Source organism: Notolepis coatsorum, assembly GCF_963971535.1.
Source record: "Notolepis coatsorum genome assembly, chromosome: 6".
NCBI lineage: Eukaryota > Metazoa > Chordata > Actinopteri > Aulopiformes > Paralepididae > Notolepis > Notolepis coatsorum.
The window spans coordinates 50,728,446-50,746,206 of NC_140170.1; the positions used below are offsets into that span (position 1 = coordinate 50,728,446).

The 17,761-nt window shown below is 47.9% G+C and overlaps 1 protein-coding gene across 2 annotated transcripts in view; it reads right to left on the reverse strand.

Moving 5' to 3' along the window:
* Positions 1 to 17,761, reverse strand: part of il34 (interleukin 34) — a 157,594-nt gene that overhangs the window by 34,426 nt on the left and 105,407 nt on the right. For both annotated transcript variants that reach the window (XM_084317204.1, XM_084317203.1), the window contains one exon: positions 12,951 to 13,060. In XM_084317204.1, coding sequence (XP_084173330.1) covers positions 12,951 to 13,058 — 108 coding nt within the window. In that variant the 5' untranslated portion in view covers positions 13,059 to 13,060. The remainder of the gene's footprint in view (positions 1 to 12,950; positions 13,061 to 17,761) is intronic.

Consider the following 17,761-nt stretch of genomic DNA (forward strand, 5'->3'; position numbering starts at 1 on the left):
ACTGAGTACACAGTTTACCAAAATCACTCCTAATCACTCATTTCTGAATGGATCTTTATGAAATTTGGACATGTACTTTCTTTAAGCCATACCACCTTCTGGGAAATACTACTAACTACTACAGAAAAACTTGAGTAATACGTTTTTCTACAACTCAAGTTCAGACCTATGTTACTCTATTACGTTAGCACTAAAAGTGAATTTTGTTTCTGGAATCAGAAACTTCAGAATGTCATCTTTCAAAAGAGACCAGGCGCATGCATGTGCTATAAGTATAAAGTATGTTGTTTTGGTTTGCAAAAAAAGTATGCACTCCTCAAAAACGAAAACAAAAATGGCCAATTTTGGAGGCGCCTGTTCTGTATCACACTAGCTCCCGCTCAGCGTCTCATTGCATATATCTCGCTTCAGCATATATACACTGAATACATTTCAAAATGTACCTTTAAATGCCAGCATTCATCTGGCCACACCCCCATCCGCTTACCTACATAAGCAGGGGTGGTGCCACACACTCATCTCCTTCTCAAATTTCATCACAAGCAACGTGTTGCTCATATGCCCACTTGACGTGGAGAAAAATATTGGCTGGAAGAGCAATGTTTACGAGGAAAGGAAGAACAAGGAGATACGTTGACATCATATCTTTATTTTCTCTCTCACTATTTTCGAGAAAATACGGCGATATTGTCTTCGTCACTGGAGTGTCTGGAAGATGGTGATCATTCTAAAAACCTCCACCGGTTTTCGTATTGGGAGCACGCCGCTGCATGCCTCTCAACTGCAGTTCCTTGCTGTGTTGGTTGGGGTGAAACCTTTCAGGACACAGCTGAACTGTAGGACGCGCCGCTGTTGTGAGAAGCGGTGGGTTTCAGGTTGGTGAGTACTGTTTTGCTTGCGGCTCCACTTGTCTGTTAGTGCTATGGGGGCTAACTGACAAAGTTTACGAACACCGGCCCCAGATTAAGGTATTTTGTTCAGCCTCTTAGGCAACAGCGGAAGACCTTGATCTGAAGCCCATTATAGTTTAACTAGTGGGCCACGACCATTAACACTGGTGATCCCTGTGTTTTCTGGACGAGTGGATGTCTCTCTGTCACCGTGTTAGGCCCCATCTTTCATATCCAAATGAGAGTATTCCCTCACGAGGAGATATGGGCATAGATGTTCGTTAGCGGAAGATCTGTGTTCAAGTCAGCTACACAGGCCAGTTGGGTATTGTGCTGGCTCCATCGGGTGTTGGTAAAAACACTGTTGTAAAACTGTGTTAACATCTTGTTTCTCTTTTCTCTTAAAAAGTGAGGAGGGTTTCAGAACGGCGGCCTGTCTGGGTGAGTGTTATATCATTGTGTACAAGTTCAAGTGATAGCTGCTTAGCTTACGTGCTAGTGGTGGCCTACTGTTAGCCAGTCAGCTGTTAGCTGCGGCGCTAGCCTGCTGTGATCACTAGGTGGCCTACCTAGGTTAGGCTAGGAAACGTTAGCTTGCTGCTATCAGCCGAGGCCCAGCGCGGGGTGGCTCCGGCCCCTCGCGCACCGCCGCGGTTCCCAACTCCCCTCTCCCTCACGGGGAGAGGCGGGGGGGATTCGAAGCTCCCCTCTGGTCGCGTGCGCCGTTCACTCTGCGTCTCGCGGGCAGGGGCGGTAGCGCCCGACGGTTAGAACGGCCGTTAGCTTAATGCTACACTGTTGAACGTGCTTTGATTATAACATGTTTTAAACACTCTTGACTACGACGTCATCTTTGACAGAGGATGTTTGTCGACCCTGCCCTGAGCCAGGACGGCAAGGACTGCGTCAACAAAGGGGACCGTAGCGACGGGTTGGAGCGGCGACGCTGGCCGGGTCAACAACACAGAACGGCTGTGTTTACTTCGGTGCCTTGAGACTGCACTTCGCTTGATCTACGCTCCGGGTAGGCAAGGCCTGACCAGACCTTGTACACTTCTTCTGGCTTTCCCTTCTAAATGTTTTGTAAATAACGATGTTTTTCAAAACGAGTGTTGCTGCACTACATTTAGGATACGACGCGAGTTATGTGTGAATTGTCTTGTCACTGGTATTTAGCTTCTCCATGCAAATCGGGTTGTTACAGATGTGAAAATGATCTGGTTTGTTGTGTTGAGAAACATCATGTGTGTTTATATGTACCGTGTACTCACAACTAAGGGGGTTAAGTAACCTATAAAGCTATGCTTAGTGACAAATGAGTAAAGAATGATTCTTTTCTCAGCCTGTAATGACAATGAACAGTGTGTTCACATATTAACAGGTTTTCCTGTTTTAACTGGCCGTATTAAGGGTAAAGTAGGAGGATTGTGTTTCCCCCCGGTTCCCTGGGGACTTCTTCATCCTCCTCTCAGACATGTTGTTGCACTACATTGTGTCACTGTGTGGTAGGGATGCGATGTAACCCTTAGCTTGATTGCTGAGGTTGTGCTAAAACTGCTGGAGAAACTTTATTTTCCTAAAAGAAAAGATTGTTTGGTCGCTTTCGTGTGTGCTTAGCAAGGCCGATACTAATCGAGAATTATGTATTCTCTCATTATGAAAAACGGCGTTCCTCTGTAGAGTGTTTTTGCCATTTTTTGTAGGTGATGATGGGTTGTGTGTGTCATGTGACCTACAACTGGGTTGGACTGGCCACAGAAGCACATGTGTAAGTTTGGTACCGGGGCTCTTGGAGAGCCCTCTCTATTCTGTGTTTTTTCCTTAGTAAAAATCAGATAGCAGGTTAGCTCATGCGCTGTGTGAAGCTGTCAGACGCTTCATGGAGCTGACTATGACTGTGTCATACTCTCTTTTTGTCATTACATCGTATCATGGGTGTGGGGTCGTAAAGGGGTGAACTGGTAACCTTTCCTCCCCCTTTTTTCTGTTGGTCAGGGGTAAACCCACCTGTCCTTCAAGGTTCCTGTCACGTTGCGGTTCGGCACGTTACAGGGTGAGGGGGGGGGGGGGAGTTTCCTGGTCCCACGGCTTGGAATATTGGGCGTGTGCACCGCAGAAATTCCCCCGCCATAGAGTACGTCACCGTGCGCGTCTCTGTTGGTAGGACTTCCGTGTGCTGTTCAGGTCCATGTGATGGATCTGTTTCGGGGGGTGGTCAGGGCTCCTCCTCACCAAGCTCCTATTCGGGCCGCCTGTTCCTTAATGATAAGCAAGCAGTGCAAGAATGCGGAAGCATTCTACCGTAGTGGCGTGCGGTAATGCGCCTTTCATTTTCCGCCGCCCAGCGCCCAGGTGCGTGCACCGGCGGCGGCGTGCTCGCTCAGGTGCGTGCGTGCGCCGGCGTGCTCGCGCGAGGTGCCCGCGCATGCGCATGAGATCCCGCCTTGGTTCGACACGAGCGGAGCTCAATATATATAAGTCACCGCCCCTTATTCAGTATCGAGAAATAGCTCAATTGGCAACACTGCATGGCTGTGGATCCTACAGCTCGTTTGCTGGCGAGTTCGAATCCCATAAAATATATTTTTTTTAACGTGATTTTTTTTTAACGTGTATTCTTTCGCCGGTTAAGGTTAGGCATGGTTAAGGTTAAGGTTAAGGTTAGGCATTGTTTCGGAGTTGGTTAAGGTTAGAACGGTTAAGTTTAGGCGCTGTTAAGGAGCTGGTTAAGGTTAGAGTTTGTCAAAGAGAATGGCAATATTCTTTCTATGGTTAAGGTTAGGCATGGTTAAGGTTAAGGTTAAGGTTAGGCATTGTTTCGGAGTTGGTTAAGGTTAGAACGGTTAAGTTTAGGCGCTGTTAAGGAGCTGGTTAAGGTTAGAGTTTGTCAAAGAGAATGGCAATAGACAGCCTATTTCCGCGCGACAGCTCCCAAAGCGGGCCTGAAAAGAAAGGCGCTTTACCGTAGTGGCGTGCGGTGACGAATGCTTCCGCATTTTTGCACTGCTTGCTTATCATTAAGGTAGACGCATTCGGGCCTTCTGTGAGTTGGGACTCCTTCCGTGAGGAGGGAGCCTCCTTCAGAGTACAGAGCCTCCTCCTCAGATTGTCAAGGTGAGTGGACCCTCTAGAAGGAGTCCTACTCTATTGTGTATGTATTCGATTCAATTCGATTATTGAGTGTGTATGGGTTCAGTGCCTCCTCCCCGGAGAGCCCTAAAACCAATTTTTTACATGGCTCAAGGTGCAATATATTCTTTTCAATCTGTACAGCTCGCGTGGGAAGTCTCTCTGGGGATTCCCGTCTCCTTCCTATGGGAGGGTGGTGGGATGTAAAAATGTGAATTTTTTTACCCCCGGCTGTGTAGACTGGGATACATACTGTTGGTGCTTCCTTCTTTTCTATTAAAAAGAGTTGGAGTTAGGAAGTATCACACCCCTCTTGTCGTTCCCCTGGGCGCCTTGGGGATTCAATGACAGGTCTAAATAGCCTGTTCATTGATGTGGGTGTGTCCCGACGCACGTATAGTGCTAGCTCGGTGTTCTGTAAACAGGCGACTGACTGGCACGCCTTGGTTGCTTGAGGTTAAAACAGCGTTTTTATAAAGCAACTGGGATGGATGTTTTTCCTCTTCCGACGACCAAATCCGATGACCTGGTTTGGTTATCGACAGATTCTCGTTCATATCTGGGGGATGATGACGGAATGGATCTGAACATATGTAGAGGGGTCTCACGCCCTGGGGGTGGGCCACCGGGCGCGGTTCGCCCGAACGTCTGGGTGGCGCCTTCTTTTCATGTTTAAGATCAACACGCATATCTGCCCCTTCTCCTGGAGTAGGCATGTCGGCGTGGTTAGGGCACGGGACTGGTTCTGGTCATGCTGGTCCGGATCAGTTGAACCCGTTGTCCGCCGGGGATGCAGATCTGCTGTTCTGGTACCCTGAGGGACTTGGGCTTTTTTCAGGGGGAAAAATGCCAGGTCGGTCCGGGTGTCACAGGGTTAAGCACTATGGAGACCCTGGTTGGGTAAATTTTTTACACAGCACTGTCGTAATGGCTTACGGCCATGCCAACCTGTACACGCTCGATCTCGTCAGATCTCGGCCGCTACACAGGTTGGTCCTGGTTAGTACTTGGTTGGGAGACCGCCTGGGAATACCAAGTACGGTGTGCTTGGGGCTGGTTCTCCATTCTTTTTCGCTCCTCTCTCACGCATGGCGAAGAGGGGCCTGTTGGGGTGGTCTTTGACCTCCTCTGGTGACCCTGTGCTTCCCGTATCACCGGGCCCGGTCCGAAGTAATGTTTCGTCGACCCGTAGGCCTGGGTTAACCCTTTTTTGAAAAACTGAAACACTTGTACTGCGGTATAGCCGGTGTATACCCGCAGGTGTGTTTTGGAGTTTTTTTCTTGAGGGGTTATAGGAACAACCACCGCATTGGGTAACACCAAGGTGGTTGATTCCCTGGTGTGTTGGAGCAGTGTCCACTCCCGGGTTCACCGGTTGAGGGTGCCCCTGCACGTTCATGACGTCTGCCAATCGTGTCAGCCTTCTCTTCCTCAACCCCTCTGGGTGGGTTTTTTTTTTAAATGGAGGCTTGGTCATGCAACAACGCCAGCTTACGCCCCTTCCGCCGGGGCGGCTGTGTTCAGCTGTCCCCTCTGGCGCCTGTCTCGTCCGCAGTCTCCAGGCTCGGGTTAACAGCCTGTTGCCTGGTTTTTCCCCGGTGCGCTGCCTGCTTCCGTTGGTTAACCTTTTTTGTGTGCTTACGGCCATGCTGACTGCCTGTTCTGCAGGGTCAGTGTGCCAGGCGGTGTACTATTGGGGGGACAGGGCCCGCTCGGCTGAGGGGCCTTTGTCCGAATACGCTGGCGATGTGGGGGGCGGGGTCACTGAGTGCCCACCTGGTGGGGTCTTGATGCTGGCATCATGGACTTCTCCGGGCCCCCGTTCCAGGGGGTCCAGTCCCTTTTGTGGGTCTGGGTCTTCCTTCGCGCTCCGCTGCTACGGCCTTGCCACAGGGTTGGGTTTGCCCTTGACCCCGTGATTCTGGGGGCAGTAACGAGGTTGTTCCCTCCGTTCGTTCCCGGGTGGCATGCGGGTTGTGCGTGTGTGTAGTCGTGGGGTCAAGCCACGGTCTGCTCACCCTGTGCGTTGAGTTGCTTGAGTGCCTCTTCGCACGGTCGGGTCCGTCGCCCTCCCGTGAAGCCCCCAATAGGGGGGGTGCCCTCCATTAGGGGGGGTCGGGGGGGCTCGGTCCTGGTTGTGGGGGGCCTCAGCAGGGTACATTTGTCGAGCTTCTAGCTCCCGCTCAGCTCCTATTATGCAATGAGACGCTGAGCGGGAGCTAGTGTGATACAGAACGTTAGGTTATGACTATAACCAAGTTCTGTTAACACTAGTGGACGCTCAGCGTCTAGACGCCGCTGCGGCCCTTGATTTTTCATTGTGGTGAAATTTGTTGGGAAGGAGATGAGTGTGTGGCACCACCCCTGCTTATGTAGGTAAGCGGATGGGGGTGTGGCCAGATGAATGCTGGCATTTAAAGGTACATTTTGAAATTTATTCAGTGTATATATGCTGAAGCGAGATATATGCAATGAGACGCTGAGCGTCCACTAGTGTTAACAGAACTTGGTTATAGTCATAACCTAACGTTAAGAGGTTAAAACCAATTTCCGACAATTAGTTACACTTTAAATAAAAATCTATTTCTTGATTCAGAACAATTTTATCATGGATGAACAAAACTTTCAATGCGAATGGTTGATTTGAATTTCAAGGACTTTTTAAGCACCTGGTTAAAGAAATTGCTTTTTTTCAAGGGATTCCAGCCCTTGACTTTTTTTCGTAAAAAACCAAGCACTTTAAGCACTTCAAGGACCTTGTGCGAACCCTGCATGTGTCTTCATATGTTCTGCTGAGGAAATGGTCGCTGACCATACAATCATATCAAACGTTATAATGAGTTTCATAGGACAGTTACACAATGTAACAGGGCAATGGAGGTACTGTAGCACGAGGCATATGATACTTAGTATAATGTGATAACATTTTCTGCTGGGTAAACTTAGTTTAGGTGGGTTCGTATCGACCAATCAATTTGAAGCACAAGGGCATGTTTTTTGTGTTCTACGTCACCCCCATGCTCATCACGTACTCGTGCGTCCACGTGATGGGAGAACACGTGATACAGTTTCCGGGGACCCCACTTGTCCCACTGTGCGGGTGTGCGCTATCACCGCTATGGTGCCAACTTCACCAGCTAGTGGTCAAAAACTCCATTGGACACATTTAACCCTTTCACTACCACACTACAGAAGGTTAACCCTTTCACTACCACACTACAGAAGGTTAACCCTTTCACTACCAACCGCCTGTAGTGTGGTAGTGAAATGGTTAACCTTCTGTAGTGTGGCAGTGAAAGGGTTAACACGTTGTCGTGTGGCAGTGAAAGGGTTATTAACCTTCTGTATTGTCGCAGTGAAAGGGTTAACCATTTGGTAGCGTGGTAGTGTAAATGGTTAATGAGGTGATTTGAAAGGATATATCGTTAGGTTATGAATATAACAAAGTTCTGTTAATAGTGGTGACGCTCGGCGTCACTCATGCACTGTCCTCGCACACGTGCACGCGCACTGAATAAAATTCCACAATGTACCTTTATCCCAGTATTCGTCTGACCACACCCCTCGTTAGCTTACCTTCATAAGCAGGTGTGTGGCCATCTGCTCATCTCCTACCCAAGCTTTCACCACAAGGTGAGATCAAGGGCTGCAGCGGCGTCGGACGCCGAGCGTCACCACTATTAACAGAACTTGGTTATATTCATATATAACCTAACGTTCTGCATCATAGTGGCTCTCGCTCGGCGTCACTCATGCACAAGGGAGGCCGAGCGAGAGCCATCGGCCGACAAATACACCCCGCTGAAGGCCCCCCACAACCATCAGAACAGGGAGGGCCGAGCCCCCCCGACCCCCCCTAATGGAGGGCACCCCCCCTATTGGAGGTTCCCGGGAGGGCGACGGACCCGACCGTGCGAAGAGGCACTCAAGCAACTCAATGCACAGGGTGAGCAGACCGTGGCCTGACCCCACGACTACACACACGCACAACCCGCATGCCACCCGGGAACGAACGGAGGGAACAACCTCGTTACTGCCCCCAGAATCACGGGGTCAAGGGCAACCCAACCCCGTGGCAAGGCCGTAGCAGCGGAGCGCGAAGGAAGGCCCAGACCCACCAAAGGGACTGGACCCCCTGGAACGGGGGCCCGGAGAAGTCCATGATGCCAGCATCAAGACCCCACCAGGTGGGCACTGAGTGACCCCGCCCCCCACATCGCCAGCGTATTCGGACAAAGGCCCCTCAGCCGAGCGGGCCCTGTCCCCCCAATAGTACACCGCCTGGCACACTGACCCTGCAGTACAGGCAGTCAGCACGGCCGTAATAACAAGGCTTACCACGGAAGCAGGCAGCGCACCGGGGAAAAAACCAGGCAACAGGCTGTTGACCCGAGCCTGGAGACTGCGGACGAGACAGGCGCCAGAGGGGTCAGCTGAACACAGCCGCCCCGGCGGAAGGGGCGTATGCTGGCGTTGTCGTCACCATGACAAACCTCCCCCAAAGCAAAGGCTGACACAATTGGCAGACGTCACGAACGTGCAGGGGCACACTCAACTGGGCAACCCGGGAGTTGACACTGCACCGACACACCAGAGAACCAACCACCCAGGCATTACCCTATGCGGTGGTCGGTCCCATAACCCCTCAGGAAAAAACTCCAAAACGTACCTGCGGCACCACCGCAGTACCCGTGTTTCAGTTTCCAACAGGGTTATCCCGGGCCTACGGGTCAACGAAAACATTACTTCGGACCGGGCCCGGCGATACGGGGAGCACAGGGTCCCCAGAGGAGGTCAAAGACCACCCCAACAGGCCCCTCTTCGCCACGCGTAAGAGAAGAGCGAAAGAAATGGAGAACCAGCCCCAAGCACCCCGTACTTGGTATTCCCAGGAAGTCACCCAACCAAGTACTAACCAAGACCAACCTGCGTGGCGGCCGAGATCTGACGAGATCGGGCGTGTACAGGTTGGCACGGCCGTAAGCCATTACGACAGTGTAGAATACAATGTACCCAACAAGGGCTCCATAGCGCTTAACCCTGTGACACCCGGACCGACCTGGCATTTTTCCCCCTGAAAAAAGCCCAAGTCCCTCAGGGTACCAGAACAGCAGATCTGCATCCCCGGCGGACAACGGGTGCAACTGATCCGGACCAGCGTGACCAGAACCAGTCCCGTGCCCTAACCACGCCGACCTGCCAACTCCAGGAGAAGGGGCAGACATGCGTGTTGATCTTAGACATGAAAAGAAGGCGCCACCCAGACGTTCGGTGCGAACCGCGCCCGGCGGCCCACCCCCAGGGCGTGAAACCCTTCTACGTATGTTCAGATCCATTCCGTCATCATCCCCCGATATGAACGAGAATCCGTCGACAACCACACAGGTCGTCGGAAGAGGAAAACCCCCATCCCAGTTGCTTTATAAAAACGCCGTTTTAACCCCAAGCAACCAAGGTGCGCCAGTCAGTTGCTTAATGTCCAACAGAACATCCCGAACTAGCACTATGTGTGCGTCGGGTATATCCACATCAATAAATAGGCTATTTAGACCTTTCATTGAATCCCCAAGGCGCCCAGGGGAACGACAAGAGGGGTGAGATGCAACCAACTCCAACTCTTTATAATAATAAAGAAGAAGCATCAACAGTATAAACCCAAACTGCACAGCTGGGAGTAAAAACTGTTTACATTTTTACATCCAGTCACTCCTTTTGTCAAAGAGTATAGACCGAACTTTCCCAGAAGCCTTCCCACATGAGTCGTAGTTATGAAAAAGACATGTCAACTGTGAGTCACGTGACCAACTGACTCAAGTTTACACATAAAATCGAGCGTAGCAGACCCGTAAGCCCTACGCTCTAACCCGACACTTTAACACCACAAACCTTACGTAAAGATCTTAACTCACGGAAGCCGTCGCCATAGCAACGTACATGCTATGACGGGGGGAAACCCTGTACACGACTCCTGTTTGTAATAGGAGTCGTGTCAGGACAACCCCCCCCCCTGCCAAGACGTTGAACGGCTCGGCCCTGACTGGCTCAGCAGAATGAGATAAATCCCCTAAACCAATCAAGTGGGAAGGAGGGGTTTATTCGGCACCCCCTCACACAAACCCTTTTTCCCTACACACCAAAAACAACTGTAGCATTTTGAGACCTTCGGTAGAATGCCAATGTATAGCATAAGCTAATACAATGCCCGCTACCCACAGACTGTGAACAGGATTTATAACAAAACAAGTCGTGTGTGTGTGAATCCTACACCCGCTTTCCATGTCGTACATAGCAAAAACACTGACAGAGAGTAACGGCCAGGCTGTGGAACGCGTGTGTACGAGTATTACTGCAACTAACACAACAGTGTTGTGGATCAACATTACTTTGCTCAAGCAACGGAACATACCACCAGCTTCTACCTGCATGTGGAGTGTCAGGCTAATAGAACCTTTCTATGACTGAGTGTATGCTTGCAGACCTTGCTTAATCTCGTAACACAACACGACTCATCTCTCAATGTAATAATGCAGATTCACATTTCGCAACCCCATCATATGTATTGGTGAAGAAACACACAGTTTGTTTGGCCAATAATATAGTCCCCTTTTTAGGGAACTTTTTATTTATTTCTACGGCACAAAATCATGAGGGGGCCGGGGAGGGTGTAGAGGGGACCACAGGGGGAAAAGTCACTTTAGCGGCGTCTGCCGCCTCGAGCCGCTCGAGTTTTGCCACCCCGAGAAGCCCCGGAGGGACGGTAGTGGATCGGCTGCTGGTCACGTCGTTCCCTACCGTCTCCTCCGGTCGTGGATGGGCCGGTGGCAGCAGAATCGCCGTCTCTCCTCCTGGCCTTCTTGGAGGGGCCAGCAGTGGCGGCGGAGGCAGTGGTAGGCACGGCGGAGGGAGCTCGACGTCGTGGAAGCCTTCTGACTCCACCGGCAAGAACGGGAGGCGGAAAATGGGGCTGGAGCACGGACCGCTCCTCTGCCATCTCTCTGCACGTTGAGGTCATCAGCTGCAGGGCCTTCCCGAATAATCCAGCATCGGAGAGGTCGGCCGTCAGAAGAGGGGCTCTCTTCTTCTCTGGCACTCGAGCCTGCTCCAGCCAAAGGTGGCGCTGGGTCAGGGTGGCCAGGGCGCGCATCTTCCCCGAGGCTATGGCCTGCACCTGGGTAAGATGCAGGACAGCAGTGGGGGAGCTCCAGTAGCTCACCACGTACCGCAAGTGCTATTTCAGCGCCGTGGACAACCGTGCTCGTCACGGATCTGGGGCTGAGCGAGTTCGAATCCCGGACTGCAGCCGTGCCTTTCCCAGAGTGTCTTCCCCCCCATCTGAACCCTTTCAGCCTGCTTCTGTCGGTCGAACTTGACCAAGTATAAATGCGATAAACGTATAAAAGAGCCAGGGAAATGGCCAAAGTTTAAAAAAAAAAAGATGCAGGACAGCTCCTGCCGCCTGGGTGATCTGATCGCATTTTACCTCAGTCAGACCCGTGCCGCCCGTCATTATCCCTGATACAAATCTAGCCAGCTGCGCGATGTTAGAAGCCGCAGCCAGCGACTGTGTACCAGCGATAAATGACTGGTCACCCCAATATGCCAATCGCCTAGCCGATCTTCCATGGAGAACCGGCTTGCATAATGGCTCCCACACCACATCCGGACAGAGGATAGCGGCCATCGGCCTATCAAGCCGTGGCACGCCCTCTCTCATACCTTTGACCAACCCCGACACCCGCGTAACTGGTACGTAGGCGGGAGTAAGTCCCATGATGTGAGACACCGCCTGGCCCCGACGAACATAGGCCCCCATTGAGGGGAAAAATGGGTAGACAACGTCCACCCCTCTCACCGGGCGACGCTGCCAGAGATGACCTATGAGATCATCGGGGGCAGGAGCAGGCAATGGCTGCGGCAGCGGCACGCCGTTTGCAGCGGCAGCTACCGCCATGAGCTCGGGAAACAACGCCCGCAGTTCCCCCTGCTGACTTTCCTCCACCGAACCCGCATCCCTCACATGCAGCAGGCTTCGACCGGTTGAGGAGCCACAGTCTGATGTGGCTGATAGCAGGGCATCCTGCCGAAGAGGCCGAGGTGGTTCCCCGACATCCTCGAACAAGGCGCCCCAAGGAGACATTTCTCCCCCCTCCGGTGTTTCCTGGACGGGAGGGATACTCGCCTCCACAGGGCCTTCAAACAAGAATCCGTCCGACTCTTCCATGAAATCCTCAGTTTCCATCGGACATGCAGAGACCGACGCATCCTCGCTGGTCTCCAGCAATTCCCCAAACCCAGGCCGTTCGCGTCTGCAGGCCACCATCTTGCGACGTGAACGGGCAGACGCGAAAAGCTTGCGTCGCAAATCCTCCGGAACCAAAAGAACCGGCCGCTCAACAACGGACAATTCCCTGGAACCAGAGGAACCAGAGTCGAGATCAGGCCACCGCCGGGGCGACGGCACCGATGCACCGGCTCCTCGGAGAGGCAAACTATCCATCGGCTGTCTCCTGGGCTGGGTTGGCAACCACGAAAGTGGCAGCAGCCCCGCACCAGCACGCACGACAGAGGCGGGAATGGAGAACCGCTGGTGAAGAGTGGGTCTACTCTCCGAGGTAGACATTATGACTTAGCTTTTTCTTTTTGAATAGTTATGAGAGAAGAAAAAACTAAGCACAATGTAAACACGTCTCAACTCTTTTCAACTAACAACACGTCAAGTGGGGATCTACCGAAGGCACTCCTTGTGGTGAAAGCGAGAAGGAGGAGAGCAGATGGCCACACACCTGCTTATGAAGGTAAGCTAACGAGGGGTGTGGTCAGACGAATACTGGGATAAATGTACATTGTGGAATTTTATTCAGTGCACGTGTGCGAGGACAGTGCATGAGTGACGCCGAGCGAGAACCACTATGATGCAGAACTGTTTCTCACCATGTAGCGTCTCCTGTGGCTCAGGCTGCTGTTGAGCGTCTTCAAGGCCGTGCACAGGCCAGGTGGGGTGGGGGGCGGGGCCACCAGGACAGGCACCAGCAGTAACATGCCTACAGGGGGCGACATAGAGTATGATATTAATTACAATGTCATTGTACAAAGAGTCAAACGTTTTTAAACCAAGTAGGATTTGCCTCACACTTAAATGTCTGTAATGAAACAGCGACATACTTTTTTTTTTCTTACAGTCTTTGTGTTTGGCTGATGTGTGGGTAAGTGGGTTGGATCTCAGTAGGGGTAGGGGAGGGGTTGCTACTGCTGGCTACACCGCAGGCTCTACCAAGAGAGGTCTGAAGAAATTCAGTATAATAAGTTACTAAACTCCAACCCACATGTCAGACCAAAACAAAAAAATTAACAAACCGCAAGCCTAGAGGTCACTGTTTGATCTTTGGAATCCTAGCCCTATTTATTACTTACCAATGATGATGTTGATCATTATAATCCAGTCCATGCTGTTCCTCATATAATAGGGTTGAGCTCCTGTCTGTACAAGCTGACTGAGGCTCACTGAAATTTACTCCACATTGCTGCACCCAAAGTAGATAGCAGTGAGCTCCACCTCATTGACTTTCCATTGGTTTGTGGCTACCTATCCAGAGCTAGTATGAGGAACAGCATGCATTAGTACATCATTATTGGTAAGAAATAGGGCTAGGGTTCCAAAAATCACAACCATCCCTTTAATGACTTTATTCATATTTAGCAAGTATTAAATAACGGTAGAGCTAACAAGGAAACAAGATCGTAATTAGCCCAAAATCAGGACCCTGCCATTTAGATTTTTGTCATATTTGTACAGATTCGGTTCTAGAATGGAATGTGAGTCCAAGTGCACCATAAACTTTTGATAAGCCACATGCCAAGTTATCACACGCTGGCTGGCCTCTCGCTTACTTTTCTTGGCAAATCAGTAGCAGTGGTCCGATTTTTGGCGTTTCCCAATATCCCATGAATTGGAGTGGATCAAGACATTTTATGAGCAATGACTGGTATACCTAATAGTGGGTACTGTGTAATAGGAGAAGTACACACATGCACAGACTTATTGTAGTCTTTAAATACTGTGATGCTTAAATGTTGAAACTCTTTCAAGACATCTCTTAAGTCTGTTTGTCTGTTTGGCTGTCTGCCTGTCGGTCAGTCTGTCTGCCTGTCAGTTTAGTTTAGTTTATGAAGAGGACAGAGTGCACATACATTAATCATTTGAAATAAACAAGAAGATGGCTGCACCAGATTTAGCAAGAAGCTAATTTCCATCTGTAGTCATATATACAATAAAAGTACAAAGAATACATAAGCATACATAAAAAGCCCTCCCCTCCCTTCCTCTACCCTCCCTCCAACATACTGTTTTTGACTTAAGAAAAACTACAATAGTTCGTTTTTTACATTATCTGGGAACCTGTTCCATTCTTTGATGGCTTTATATGTCTGTCTGTCTGTCTGTCTGTCTGTCTGTCTGTCTGTCTGTCTGTCTGTCTGTCTGTCTGTCTGTCTGTCTGTCTGTCTGTCTGTCTGTCTGTCTGTTGATCATCCAAAAACCAACGCTTTAACTTTAAGGAGATATTTTATGTTTAGATCATTGACTCTTTGGAATAACCTGCCTCAAAACCTCTGCTGCATTTACAGTAAATTAACTTTAAAAGATAATCTTAAATAGTATTTAACACTGTAACGTTTTTTTTCTTTTTTCTTTTTGCTCACATGTAATTTTAGCTATCTTATTTGTTAGCTTCATTATGCATTGTGTGTTGAGTACTGACATTTAATCATTTTGTTTTGCAACAATAATTGTTTTTGTATGTTTTTGTGTGTGTGGGACCCCAGGAAGACTAGCTGGTTGCTATGGCACCAGCTAATGGGGATCCTTAATACAATCAAATCAAATCAAATCAAATCAAATCTGAGAGTTGAAGCAAACATCACATGAGAGCCCTGTTGATGTCTGTTTCTCATTTCAGACAGGTTTGCTGCACATGACTTGTCAGAGAGAGTTCAGCGTGATGTGTGTTTGATGGGATTCTGATTGAATTCTCCCATAGCTTGAGCTTATTGCCAACTCTTTCTTCCCCTCTCTCTTTTCATCTTTTAAAAAACAGACACAAAAGGAACAGATAAATAAATATATGGATACATACATGCATCCATCCATCCATCCATCCATCCATACATATATACATACATAAATAATATATATATATAATAATACATACATACAACATACATCCATCCATCCATCCATACATACATATATACATACATACATACATAATATATATACATACATCCATCCATCCATCCATCCATCCATACATACATAATATACATACATACATACATACATACATACATACATACATACATACATACATACATACATACATACATACATACATACATACATACATACATACATACATACATACATACATACATACATACATACATACATACATACATACATACATACATATATAATATATATACATACATACATACATACATACATACATACATACATACATACATACATACATACATACATACATACATACATACATACATATATATATGTAAATTTTGAACCCCAACCTCCATCCCCCCACACTTTAATGGTCACTAGAGCACCAGCATTTCAGACTAAAACATACAGTCTAGGCTCAAGTTTTCTCATCTAAAATGTTGTCAGAAACATAATAGTGAACCATTTAGGTGGAAAAAGAGAGTTTAGTTACGAGTGAGTCATCTGGCTCACACAATTCACATCAAACTGTCAAACTAGGCTTTCAAATATGAATCAAGATCCAGCAATTGCCTAGTCCTCGCATAAAATCAAATTTAGGTTGAAAAAAATTAAGTTGACAAACAAGCAAGCCGCCATTTTCTTTTTTTAAATGGGGAGCTGGGAGACCTGTTTATCCAATCAGGTGCATTCCACATGGGGACAGGGGAAGTAGGGAGGGGATACATGCACTAACATGCACACGTGGCCGGCCCTATTGGCCCAGCTACCAAAACAAAGAACAGAGAAGCTGGAATAACAACACACACAGATGGAGTGTGACTTCATTCTCTGCTCAGGACACCATTACTCTACTATATCTTTACATAGAAAATAGTTTGTTTGCTGCTATATAAATGTAAACAATTTGGGATATAGCAACTTTAACTTAAACCTATTTATCTTTTGCAACACATTACCATGTCCAAAGTCAGACTGAAAATAAGAAGACCATGTAATTGTAATATACACACTAAAGCATCCACACCAAGACAATCACCTCCCCTCTGACCCGGGTACCAAATAGCTGTCTTTGTCCTGTCAACAACTGCCCAGTCAGTGTACCTACAACATTTACAGAACCACAGTGAGACATGTCTGTCTGCCTGATAACATAATGACTGTCTGTACACACTCCAATGCAGTTAGTCCAGTTTATTCCATGTGACCTTATAAAAGCATACAAGTGATTAGAAAAACAACTTTTGCCATTTTAGCTGTCCTCAAATATTTAAAAAACGTTTGTCCTATTCATAGCAAACGTCTGACAGTGGATAAGTCATCTACAGAAAGTAAAACGGCTACTATGGATCTACAATTATCAAGCAGATGAGAGAATCTCATGTTTCAACTCGTTTATTTAATCTTAATTATAATATAATTATGGTAAAAGTGAGCTGTGGTTTAAAGCTTAAGCCCAATTTCTAAGACAGACCACATGCACACAAAGAGACAACAGCTACTGTAGTTTACATAACTCTATCAAGCCTCACATGACAAGCCCAGGCCACCCCGTCACACACACACTTCCAGTCCACACTATTATTCTGGGATTACCCAAGTAGGACTATTCTCATCCTAATTACGAGAAACCTGAAAAATAAAACTGTTATTACTGTTATGTCACCAGTATACTTACAGTGCATGCAAGTGTAGCCTACACCTGACCTAACATGCAGACTGGTGTGATAGGCTAGTTGACACATGCAGACTGGTGTGATAGGCTAGTTCAGGGGTGGCCAACCCGCGGCTCGCGAGCCGCATGCGGCTCTTTGCCCGTCAATGTGCGGCTCTTCCATCCATAAAAAAAAATTAAAAAAAAAAAAAAAAAAATCTTTTATTTATTTTTTTACTTTTTTTTTTTTTTACTTTTTTTTTTATGTCACTCATTCCATAAGGACGTAGAATAAACATTTACAATTTTTTTTTAAATGGTCCATTTGCATGTTCTTAGTATCTGAATCTAGGGACATATATGGATCAGTGTCAGAAATAGTGTGTCTGTTACTAGGCTTGAGTAAATTGTAATGAACCAAAGGAGAATATCAATTCTATTTAAAAAAAAAATTATCTTTGACTGTAAATAACACCATGCTAAAATTGACCAGACCTGAAAAATCTAAGCAAATGAATAAAGGGAAGATGATTAAACAGAAGGTTTTGTAGATACAGTACTGAATTCTGCCATCTTTTTTATAATGTACATTTCTCCACCATTCTTCATCATATTGCAACACCGTTTTTTGCAAGACGTTCACAGAAAGGTAGAGAAACTAACTGCGTTCTGTTTTATGGCAATAACGTTCAGGTTTGTGGGAGATAATCCCAAAAAATAAGAGAAATTAAAAAGTAAATCCAGAAGTCAGATGATTGACAGGGGCTGGTGTGAGCTGGGTAGGGTAGTTTTTCGAAATTTGAAAGCCCTGAGTCTCTTCCTTCAAAAGACTACACTCACTTTTGGCTGTGC